This window comes from Sminthopsis crassicaudata, chromosome 2 (assembly GCF_048593235.1).
Source record: "Sminthopsis crassicaudata isolate SCR6 chromosome 2, ASM4859323v1, whole genome shotgun sequence".
NCBI classification, from domain to species: Eukaryota; Metazoa; Chordata; class Mammalia; order Dasyuromorphia; family Dasyuridae; genus Sminthopsis; species Sminthopsis crassicaudata.
In genome coordinates, this window is record NC_133618.1 from 227,039,139 (window position 1) to 227,051,670 (window position 12,532).

Consider the following 12,532-nt stretch of genomic DNA (forward strand, 5'->3'; position numbering starts at 1 on the left):
CTCAATTTACAAATGAGGGAGATGAGTCAAACATAGTTGAGTGACTTGCACAGGGTCACTTGGTTAATAAGTGTCTGAGATCAAATTTGAACTCAGCTCTAGGCACTGTGCTATCCATTACTGCCCAGGTGCTACTTTGTGCCAACTGCTGTGTTAGTTGTAGGGATAAAAAGACAAAACAGTCTTGCCTTCTAGGAGATTACATTTTGTCACTTGGTGATAAGCCTTTAAGAACTGGTCGTGGATTGATTGATAGAAAATTAAGTACATGTAGGATCTTTTTCTGGAGACACACAGATTACCTCTTCCATTCTATGTTCTAGGGTCCCCTGAGGAGTTGGGGGTTCTCTTTTTTCTCTTCCTCCCTATTTTCTGTTTGTTCTTCCCTTTTCCTCTATTAGCACTAGAGCCCAGGATCCATTTAACCATTTAGTTATGTTGTGAAGCTATAGCAATAACAAAGATACAAACAATTCTTCTGAATATCTCAGAGTATTCTCTCTTTTATCCCACTATATCTCTGAGGACATTAGGTTCAAAGTTAGCTCAGTTTGGACATAGCCTTGGTCCCACTAAGTTCATATCCACATGCATCATGACCTCTGGATGAGCTCTCTCTCCTATCAGTGGACTGAGTTCTCAAGGCAAAACTTTGCTCCTTTAAGCAGAATACTGAGCTGGCTACAAGACCTTGATGCTGGGAAGCCTAGACTCACTCTCCTGGCCTTTCAAAAGTCACGAACTTGGAGACTCTAATTTCGTTCATAGAAAGGAAAGGAGCCCACGTATAGGCCTCTATAGGGAGAAGGTCTCAGTACTTCTGTTCCTTCAAGCACTGTTTCTCAGTGAATGCCATATTTAAAGGACTTAAGTCCTCAGAGACTAGCAGAAGAGAACAAAGGAAGAAATTTGGGCCAAGGTCAAGAAGGCCTTTTTGAAGATGCTCTTAGTTTGGGGTATACAATCTAAAAAAATCTGATCTAAAAAACCTCTTCTTAAACATATGATGATGAATGCTCCACAGTCTCTCCAAGGCATTTTGAGTCCACATTATCAAGACTCCCAGAAACTTCCTTGTCTTTGGGGAAATTCCCTGCCCTGGGAAATTAAATCAGTCAAGCATATTAACAAATGCTGCATATATACCAATCCCCTATTACAAAGAGAAAGATGGATAGAGGGATATAGATATAAATATAGACAGAGATATAGATACACAAATACATATATACCTATTTTATAAAGTACATATGCCTATATATATGTATGTATATATTACATAAACGCATATATGGTATATATACACATTTATACATACATGTATAGCTACATGTTGGGTATATGTCTATACTATGTATGTGGTGGGTGGGTGGATGTGCACAAAGAAGGACCGGAAGGATCAGCAGAGATTTCCTACAGGAAATTCACAAGCTGAATTCTGAATTCTTTAGGAATTCCTAATTCCTAAAGGTGCATTCCAGGTATGAAGATTTATCTCATTAGGAATGGACTTTCCCTGACTTCCAAAGTAACAACTGGCCATGCTGATCAACTTAGGCATCTTCTATTCTAATTTCCTTGGATTAATGGGAAAAAGGCTAGAAGACTTCCAGTCAGATCTAGTGCCACACTATGCATTATAATATTTGGAGATAATAATTGGCATCATGTTTTATTATGTCATACTAACTTGCTTAAGTTAAAATGGAAGCATAAAATATATAGATTTCTATATCACATCAGATTATATAATCATAGATTTAGAGCTGAAAAGGACCCTAGAGGGCATCTAACACCCATCTTATTTTATAGATGAAGAAACTAAGGTCCATAAAAGCAAATCAGGCACTCTTTCCTTTGTATCATTTGATCTTCCACAACAAAAAACAATCATACACAGAACTCCCATCACTATCAGCTCTGCAAGAAGAAGAGGGAGGTTCATTTCCTTATATCTTATGGGGTCAGGATGACTTATTCCTATATCATTTCAGCTTCCTTTTGTTCATTGTTTCTTTTACATCATCTTGCTTAGTGAGAGTGTATATTGTCTTCCTGGTTCCATTTCCTTCCTTCTGCATCAGTTCGTGCAAATTTTCTATTTTTCTGTGACTTATTTTCTTCTAATTCTGCACCATATATATTTACCTATTCCCTAGTGTTCCCAATTCTCTTCCAGCCTGCACTTAGCTCCTGGCAAAAGAGAAGTCATATTAAACCATATTAAAGCTATTATCAATGAACATCAGACTAGGATATAGGAGTTTTGGCAGTATTGAATTTTGCCTTGGCAATGAACACAACTGTTGTTGGCCAGAGGCCACAACTCTGGGCCTCAGTTTTCTCATCTTAAAAAGAAAGGAGTCCAGTTAGATGGACTCTGCTGTCTCATTCTCCCATCACTGATTTTATGGGAATCTTTTCAAGTTCCAAGGACTTTAGTTAAAAGCTTTAGAAGGGAAATTAATTAGGAAAGTGGAGAAGGGAAAGATTGTGGGAAAGGAGAAATAAATCAGAGAGAAAAAAAACTCTAATTAGACTCCCTCAGTCCAGAAAGCTTCCTCTTTTCCTTCTCTTTCCTTGTGACTGCAGTTATTATAAGGCCAATTTTCAAGGCCAGTTCCTTATTCTAGAGAGCAATGAAAACTCTTTCTTCTATGCTTTTAACTCATCAAATTAACTACTATAGCGGAGATAGGTACATTTATCTCCTTGTCACTACAAAATTATATTGTCTTTCTTTTCTATAAATGTTGGTGTCTCTTGCTATTTTTTCACTGGAAATTCTCTCTGTATTCCTCTTCTTCCTCCACCCAGACAGCCATCCCATATAGCAAATAGAACTGTCTTTTTAATGCAAGAATTGAATATTCTTGTGTCCACAATATTATCTCTATGGGCTGAAATAATGTTGTGTTGAACCTGAAATCAGAGGATCTGAAATGAAATTTCATTTCTGCAACCATGACCTTAAGTTAATACAAGACTGTTGACTTCAATTTCTTTACTTGTAAAATACAGTGGTATAACTCAATGAGGTAGAGGTAGAGTGATTTGACGATATCACACAGGTAACACAATAGAAATGGGAAAGAACCATCATTCTTTCTCCTGCACCATGATGCTTTCCCTTGTAAAATCTTAAAGTGGCATCCTTCACTTCTCTAGTTTTTACTATATTCCGGCTAGAAAATGGAGACTTTTGAAGAAAATGACTTGCCAAGATCTGATCTAAAACTCCTTCAGGAGAGCTAGACTCAGAGGAACTCTCTTGTCATTGGAGCATTCTTCACTTTGTCTGCATTATCCTTTCAGGGAGTAGCAGAGGCTGAACTGGAGAAGGATCTCACCCAGACGTTCAAATTAATGTTCCGAGCAAGTGAAGAGGAAAAGGTATATACGTATACATTGCATTCATTTTTCTTAATTTCATGTAATTGAAATTATCTATTTAATTGTTTGTGATCACCTCTATCCTTTATTTGAGCTGTGAAAAGTACTTGATGTAATTCTCTCCTTTTTTCTTCAGTGGTGTGACCTTTAAAATTCAAAGTCAGTTTATCATGGCAAAAAGGGTAAAGATATTGGTCTAATGCTAATTTCTGCCAAATTGTCACCTTTTCTAAAGGACTTGGGTTTTTTGTTTTGTTTTCTTCTCTTTCTTGCAGTACTTTAAAATGTCTGTGGAAAAAGGTGAGAAACATTACTGGCAGTGGATTATTGGAAAGGTCGGGGAAGGAAGTGACAAGATCTGTGAGAAATTTCTCCTTAAGTATTTTTTTTTCATTACCATATCTCTTTCTGCACTCAGATGATAGTCATCTTTTGGGCTCACCTAGCCCTTTCTTATTGTTGTTGATCAGTCATTTCAGTTGTTTCTAACTCTTTGTGACCCCATTTGGGATTTTCTTGGCAAAAATCTTCAAGTAGTTTCCGATTTCCATCTCCAATTTATTTTTCAGATGAGAAAACTGAGGCAAACATGGTTAAATGACTTGCTCAGGGTCATACAAGTAGTAAGTCTAAGGCCAGATTTGAACTCAGAAAGAGGAATTTTTCTGACTCAAGACACAGCACTTTATCTATTATGCTACCTCTTCTACCCAGTCACTTATTATATCTGTGTGACCTTGGGCACTCTAGGACTATTTCCCTACATGTAAAATGATGAGAGTTGGACTCAGTGAGATATCTGAGATCTTTTTCCAACTCTAAATCTGTGAATTATGAACTACAAATTTTTTTCCAATTACCTTTAATTCCTGAGTCCCAATATATAAGCTAAGCTTTAAAATTTATCACTTATCCTTACACATGATAACTAACTTTCTTTCTGGCCAATCTTATCACTACCATGAGATGACTGAATCTGCCCTCCTCAAACCTGTTCTTTCTTTCTCTGAAATCTTCCTGAGTGAATGTATTCCCCATTTTCCTGAACCTGATTGGAGCTGTTCTGTCAGACTTTTTATAAATTGTCCAATTCCAGGTTTACCTGTCCTATCACTATGGAGAAAATATAGATTAATGCAAATTGGAAAAGTTTGGAAATGCCTGGTTAGTACTACTGACAGCTTCTTTTCCCTTTCTATATCCTGGACCTGAAAGATGCCTGAAGTAATTTTATAGTAACCAGACTTTTCATTTGTTCCATTGTTCCATTTCCTCAATACAAACTTCATAGAGAGACTGATGAAATTAGCTATTAGGTTGCTAGAAGGATTGACATCACTGGAGTTGGGCAAGAGTGTTCGAGGTTAGTAAGTTTTTGGAGGGAAAATGGCTAGATGGAGAAGAGTAAAGGATGGAATATGGATTGGCTCAGTATAGATCATACAGGATATGTTGTAGATAATGGTAAAGAGGTGAAAAGGAGGAATAGAATCCATTTTACAATCAGAAAAGATCCCAGAAGCTACATAAGCCAACCATCATTTTACAGATGTGAAAACCATAGTTTAGGAAGAGTAAATGACTTTTCTAAGGTCACACAGGTAGTAAGCACCAGAAGTGGACTTTAAACACAGGTTCTCTGGCTCCATCTAAGGTAAAATAGGAAATAGGACCATTTCTATAGTGGAAGCCATGGTTAGAAGGCCCTGGGAGGGACAGCATGATATAGTGACAAAAGGAGGGAATTTCATCTCTTACCACTTAGGGTCAAAATTGTGCCTCTGTTAATTTTCTCCACTGTAATCTTTGTCTGGTGACTTCAGGCCCTTTCTGGTCCTCAGTTCCCTCATTATAAAATGAGGCACTGGTGATACAAAGTCCCTTCCATCTTTAGATCTAGAATCTCAGACATAACATAAGAAGCAGTGAGGAGTCACAGAATACTTCTGAAATAGGAGGATGATGTGATCAAAATGATGAGGTGCTCAGGGTCACCCAGGAGTGAGTGACATCAATTATGGAAACCTGTGAATCCAGAGTGCAGTGATGCAGGTGAGTGTCTTTCTTCAGGAATTCTGAAAAAAAATGAAAATCCCCCATGGAGTCGGATAGCAACCAAGGAGGAGATTGAGGTCTACGTGCAGCAGTTCAAGAAATCTGGCTTCAGGTAAAGTACAAATGATTTTTTTATCCTGCAAGGAGATGGACAGGGAAGAAAGGAAGGCCTTCATGAAGAGAAAGGGAGTTAAGTCTGCTTCATTTTCAAGGAATATTCTGACTACTGAAATCTAGCACCTCAGTTCTTCCCTCCTTTTCCCCACCTGAGGGCATCCTTCAAAAAAAGCATGTTTCCAGCAGGATATTGAAAGCTCCTGTAGCAGAATGCTATCACCCTTCTCCCTGTATAAGTATATTATTATCCCTTCCTTCTGGGCCTACCATTCTAAGGGGACTGGGCTGCAAAGGGGATAAAATCATTCCTTTTCACAGATAAGGAGTTTAGAATCCAGAGGAGTTCTGACTTGGCCAAATTGTCATAGCTAATAAGTGTCTGAAGTGGGATTTGAATCAAGATCTGACTCTTTGTTCATACACCATACCATCTCTCCCTGGTGATGATATGCCTTTTCTAAAATTATGGGACTGAATATTCTCATAGTGTGTGGACACTCTTCAGATACTAGCATTAACACCTCCATTTCCTGCCCTAACTCCCACCAAGATAAAGAATCCTTAGAATTCATAAACAGAAAGGCATTCTGGGAGAATCTAAGTCCAAAAGATGCTTCTTTCAGGTGTTAGCCATTCTTTACTCAGTAATTCCTCTTGCAGTGTGGCATGATGAGTACTGAGGCAGCTTTACCATCAGGGAACCCTGCATTTGAGTTCCTCCTCTGACATACTTTGGCCATGTGATTAAAATTTTCTTAACTTCTTAATATGTCATCACTACTCCCATCCCCCAAATTGAAGAGAAAGTGGGAACCTATATTAGAAAAGTCAGCTTCCTCATTAGAAATTCCTTTCACCAATGAAGTCATAGGGCCAGTTCCCAGATCCATACCATTTTGATAGCCCCTTCAGAAAGAGCATTCTAGAGGAAAGGAAAGTTGCTGATGGGGAGTAGTCATCAAAGAAATTTAGCTGACCCTCAAGAAATGCACAGCACCCAAAGTAATGAGCATCAGGAAATCAAACAAGTTCCTATAGATTAAACATAGGTGCTCATATGGTTTAGGTTGTATGGCAAATCAGGATACAGAACCTACTAGCACCCTTTGGGTAGACAGAATCTGAAATAAGTGACTTCAGTAAATTCGCCTTTCATCTGTGAGGGCAGGCCTGGGTTTTGTTTTGATTTTTTATCCTTAGCACCTTTCACAGTGCCTATAGTAGTCACATAATAAATGCTTCTTGATCACTGATTGAGTAGGAGAAAACAACACATGCTCTGACAAATGGGACCATTTCTTACTTCAGACTTGCTCTTTCAGGTTCAGGGTTCAGTAGGAATCATCCATGGAAAGAAAGAACTTGCCAATTTTCCTTCTTATTCTTTTCTAGGGGTCCCTTAAACTGGTATCGGAACATGGATGCAAATTGGCGATGGGGCTGTACTGGAGTCAGAAGGAAGGTGAGTGTTCACTTTAAGAAATATTGAAGTCAGAAGGAGCCTAATTCAAATTCTATCTCTAATACTAACCTAACCATATGACCCAGTGAAGGCATTTCATCTTTCTGAGCCTCCATTTTCCTTATCTGGTTAGTGGGAATGATAATTGTATTTCACAGAGGTTTTGCAAGGCTCAAATGAGCTAATGTTTAGAAAGTGGTTTGCACATTGTTAAGCTCTATATAAATGTCATTTATGCTTCTCTACATCATTGTGACATGGAGTTGAGTCTAGATCCTTGAACTCTCTAACAATGGATCATAAATTTTTACAAATCATGATGAAAAGGCTTTGCACATGGTCCAGCAACAGACTGCTTTCTGTAGTTCAGCCTAATTAAATTCAGAGAGACTCAAAGCCCTGGGCTGGCCACTCAGTGATGAGCTTTCGGGCTAAAACAACCTGTGAAACAACATTACCTTCATCATTAACATCATCATCATCATCTGTTATTGTGGTATGGGAGCCATCTACCAATGGCTGCTGGAGGTCTAACTCAGACCTGTAGAATGGATCTTTTTATGTGAGAGGATGATGATGATGACAATGATGATGTTACAAGGAGATTGAGAGGCCATTGCGTAGTCTGACCTCCCTCCTCTTCCCTCTGCCTCCAATTTATTTCATTCCCAGTCCATGAAGAGCATCTGTGTCAACAAAGGCTGCCCTGCAATTCCTTCAGATGCTATGATCCACAGCTGTGGAGGCTCTTGGAGAATTGACCTGCCCCTTAATCTAGGCATGGTCCTTAATGATCTGTTGTCATCCTTTTACAATAAATTATATTGACAACTTTTATTGTTTACGTAGCCTCAATTTCCTCTGCTGCGTAGCAGAGCTTAGAGTGACTCCAGCCCTCCCTGATTCCAGCCCAAGAGTCATCTCATATTAGAAAGATTTTAAACAGAGATGGAGAGATAGAAATACAAGAAACAGAGAGACAGAGAGAATTGGAGAAAGAGAGAGAAACAAAAGACAGAGTCAAAGAGAGAAAGATAGAGATGGTCACAGAGGCAAACTAGAAAGGAAGAAAAGAAAAACCAGACAATACTTTTCAAAATGTAAAAATATATGTTTTATACTCATGAACCTTCCAGCTCTGCCTTTGGCAGAGAAGGGAAAGAAAGATACAAGTATTTATAATTTTGCAACATTCCTTTTTTATTGTTTTATGGTGGTGGTTCTTTCTGTTTACATTGTTATAATCATTATAGAAATACAGTTTATCCCAAAAATGTTAGTGTCATTTTAAACTTTGATCACTTCAATAAGTAGGCTGAACACAGATTTGTGGGCCACTCTCATGATAGACTCTTTAAGGATGACTCTTCTGTAGTATCCAGAAATGAAAATGTGAAAAAAGGTGAAAAAAATGTATATTTAGAATGGAAATATAGAGGCGGAGCCAAGATGGTGGAGTAAAGGCAGGAACTGGCCCAACTCCTCTCCCAAACCACTCCGAATTCCTTTAAATAATGACCCTAAGCAAATTTTAGAGCATCAGAACACCCAAAAAGATGGAGTAGAACATTTCCCAGCTGAAGGCAATTCAGAAGGTCAGCAGCAAAAGTCAGCAATATCAGGATAGGAGTCCAGCATGCAGTCCCAGGGCAGACCATACCAATGCAGCCCCAGCCCCAGCCCCGAATCCGGCCCCAGTCAGACCTCTCCATCATTGGCAGTGCTGGTGGCTTCCAGTCCTCTTGGCTCAGAGACACCAAATGTGAACTTAGAAGGTCAGCAGAAAAGGTCTATGGAAGCAGGATGGGAGCCTAGCACATAATCCCAGCACTGGCTGCACCAACACAGCCCCAGCCCCCAGCACACTAGATCTTACCACTGCAGTAGGGTGGGGACATTCCTGACAGCTCCAGGGCAGAAAAGAGTGTTTGAGGTTCCCAGAGGGATCTCTGAAAACAGCTGCACAAAACCCCTGGAGTTTGGAACAGTGCACCCTCCATCCTGGAAACAGCTAAACGCCAAGTAATAGGCTAGGAAAATGAGCAGACAACAAAAAAAGCTTCTGACCATTGAAAGTTATGGTGATGAGGAAAATCAAAACACACACTCAGAAGGTGGTAACAAAGTCAAAGCTCCTACATTCAAAGCCTCCAAGAAACATAAGAATTAGGATCAGGCCATGGAGGAGCTCAAAAGGGATTTTGATAATCAAATAAGAAAGATAGAGGAAAAATTAGGAAAAGAATTTAAGAGTGGTAAAAAAGGAAATGCAAAAAGCTAATAAGGAAAGGAACTCCTTAAAAAGCAAAATTGGGAGACTTCCGGCCAAGATGGCGGCGTGGAGGCAGACAGCTGCTTGAGCTCAGTGTTTTCTCTCAGGACTTACTTCATGACAAGCCTCAGAGTTAATGCGTGACCCAGAAAGAAATCCACAAATAATCACCAAGAGAAGACATCCTTGAAAGTCGCCAGAAAAGGTCTGTGTTTGCTTGGGGGAGGGTTGAACAGACTGGGCGCAGACTGAGGGCAGGCAGCCAGAACGAGACAGGCAGCTCACACAGCTCAGACCAGAGTGGGGAGGGGTGTGATCTCTGCCGTTTCTGCAAAAAGACTTTTACCCCAGTGTGGATGTTCCGTCTTGGCAGCAAGCCAGGAGCAGCAGAGAGGGTGTAAACACCGGAGGTGAAGATTAAAACCCGGAAAGCTAGCATTTCCCAGAACCGGCCACCCCCAACCCCCACCTGGAGTGACTCAGCGTGTTCTCAGAGCCTCAGAGCGCAGACGCAGCATAGCCATCACTGTTCTGTTAGTGGCTCTCTGTTGCCCTATCCCCAGTCTGTAGAGGAAGCCCATTAACACCATCCAGCCCCATCCCCCCCAAAACAGACCAATTGTTTCTCTTGTCAATTTGTTTTCTTCCATTCGGCTATTGACAAAATGAACAAAAAAATTCAAAAGGGCTCTAACCACTGACAGCTTCTGTATGGAGAGAGAGCAGACTTCAAAACCTGAGGAGACTAAAAACAGACTGTCCCCAGAGGAATCCCCTAAGGGGGAATATGAGCTGCTCCTCAATACAAAAGAATCTCATAGAGGAAATCAAAAAGGCTCTCACAAGAGAGCTGGAAGAGAAATGGGAAAAGAAAAGGGAAACTTGGCAAGAGAGCCTGGAGAAGTCATTCCATGCATTTAAAGACAGAGTGGATAAAGAAATCAAATCATTGAGAAACAAGATTAGTGACTTGGAAAAGGTAAACAACTCCAAGGAAAACAGGATTAGTGAGCTGGGAAAAGAAAACAGCTCTCTAAAAAATAAAATGGAAAAAATGGAAAAAATTCCATAGAAGAAAAAAACTCACTTAAAAACACAATTGGACAATTACAAAAAGATTTTTAAAAAGTGAGTGAAGAAAATACATCATTGAAAATTAGACGCAAACAAGTAGAAATGAATGACTCAAGGAGAAAACAAGAGGGAGTCAAGCAAAACCAGAGAAATAAACAATTGAAAAGAATGTCAAGCACCTTATTGGAAAGACAACAGAGCTGGAAAACAGATCCAGGAGAGACAATTTGAGAATAATCAGACTCCCTGAAAAATGTGAGGAAAAAAAGAGCTTGGACACTATTTTCGAGGAAATTATCAAAGAGAACTGCCCAGACGTTTTGGAAATAGAGGGTAAAATAGACATTGAAAAAATTCATCAATCACCTACTGAAAGGGACCCCAAAATCAAGAAATATAGTGGCCAAGTTCAAGAATCATCAGACAAAGGAAAAAATACTGGAAGCTGCTAGAAAAAAGCAATTCAGATATGGAGGAGCCACAATAAGGATAACCCAGGATCTAGCAGCGTCCACATTAAAAGAACGCAGGGCCTGGAACATGATATTCCGAAAGGCTAAGGACCTTGGTATGCAGCCAAGAATAACTTACCCAGCAAAAATGAGCATCGTTTTCCAGGGAAGAAGATGGACATTTAATGAAATAAATGAATTCCATCTATTCTTGATGAAAAAAACCAGACCTACATAAAATGTTTGATCTTCAAATACAGAACTCAAGAGATTTCTAAAAAGGTAAAAAGAAATCTTGAGAACTATACTTCTGCTATAAAAATATGTAAAGAACATATGTACAATTTGTCTTAGAAACTAGAGCTGGAAAGGAAATTATATCACAAAAAAGTGTAAAGTGGTGGTACTACATCTCATGAAGAGGCAAAGGTAACCTATTATATCTGAGAGAAAGAAAGGAGGGAGATGAACATAGTGTGTATCAATAGACATATTCGATTTAGGGTGAAACTTCTTCCACTTCATTGAAAAGTGAGAGGGAAGGAGTAAGCTAAGGGGAAGGGAAAACAGAAATTGTGAGGAAAAGGGGTAAAATAAGGGGAGGAACTTTAAGGTGGGGGAGGGATCCTAAAAAGGGAGGGCTGTGAAAAGCAAGTGGTGTTCACAAGTTTAATACTGGGTAGGGGGGTAAGAGGGAAGGAAAGGGGAAAAGCATAAGCAGGGGTTAATAGGATAGCAAGCAATATAGAATTAGTCATTCTAACCATAATTGTGAATGGGGCAAACTGCCCCATAAAGAGAAAGCAGTTAGCAGACTGGATTAAAAGTCAGAATCCTACTATATGTTGTTTACAGGAAACACACCTGAAATAGGGTGATACATTCAAACTAAAAGTAAAAGGGTAGAGCAGAATCTACTATGCTTCAGGCAAAGCCAAAAAAGCAGGGGTAGCCATCCTGATCTCAGATCAAGCAAAAACAAAAATTGATCTAATTAAGAGAGATAAGGATGGGCATTATATCCTGTTAAAGGGTAGCATCAATAATGAAGCAGTATCAATATTAAACATGTACTCACCAAGTGGTGCAGCATCTAAATTCTTAAAAGATAAATTAATAGAGCTGCAAGAAGAAATAGACAGCAAAACTATAATAGTGGGAGATCTCAACCTTGCACTCTCAGAATTAGATAAATCAAACCACAAAATAAATAAGAAAGAAGTCAAAGAGGTAAATAGAATACTAGAAAAGATTAATATGATAGATCTTTGGCGAAAGCTAAATGGAAACAGAAAGGAGTATACTTTCTTCTCAGTAGTTCATGGAACCTATACAAAAATTGATCATATACTAGGGCATAAAAACCTCAAAATCAAATGAAGTAAGGCAGAAATAGTAAATGCATCCTTTTCAGACCACAATGCAATCAAAATTACATTTAATAAAAAGCCAGGGGAAAATAGACCAAAAATAATTGGAAATTAATAATCTTATACTAAAGAATGATTGGGTCAAACAGAAAATCATAGACATAATTAATAACCTCACCCAAGAAAATGACAATAATGAGACATCATACCAAAATGTTGTGGGATACAGCCAAAGCAGTAATAAGGGGAAGTTTTATATCTCTACAGGCCTACTTGCATAAAATAGAGAAAGAGAGGGCCAACGAATTGGGCTTACAACTAAAATTGCTAGAAAAGG

General features: G+C 39.0%; 1 protein-coding gene across 5 annotated transcripts in view; it reads left to right on the top strand.

Moving 5' to 3' along the window:
• Positions 1-12,532, top strand: part of EPHX2 (epoxide hydrolase 2) — a 71,631-nt gene that overhangs the window by 46,364 nt on the left and 12,735 nt on the right. For 2 of the 5 annotated variants that reach the window (XR_012486199.1, XM_074288379.1), the window contains 4 exons: positions 3,316-3,393; positions 3,669-3,693; positions 5,464-5,560; positions 6,958-7,027. Coding sequence is in view for 3 of the 5 variants with exons in the window: in XM_074288379.1 (XP_074144480.1) it covers positions 3,316-3,393; positions 3,669-3,693; positions 5,464-5,560; positions 6,958-7,027 (270 nt within the window). In the remaining 2 variants the exon portion in view is untranslated. Of the gene's footprint in view, positions 1-3,315; positions 3,402-3,668; positions 3,694-5,432; positions 5,561-6,957; positions 7,028-12,532 lie in introns of all 5 variants that reach the window. The other 3 variants (XR_012486198.1, XM_074288380.1, XM_074288378.1) reach the window with 3 other exon arrangements.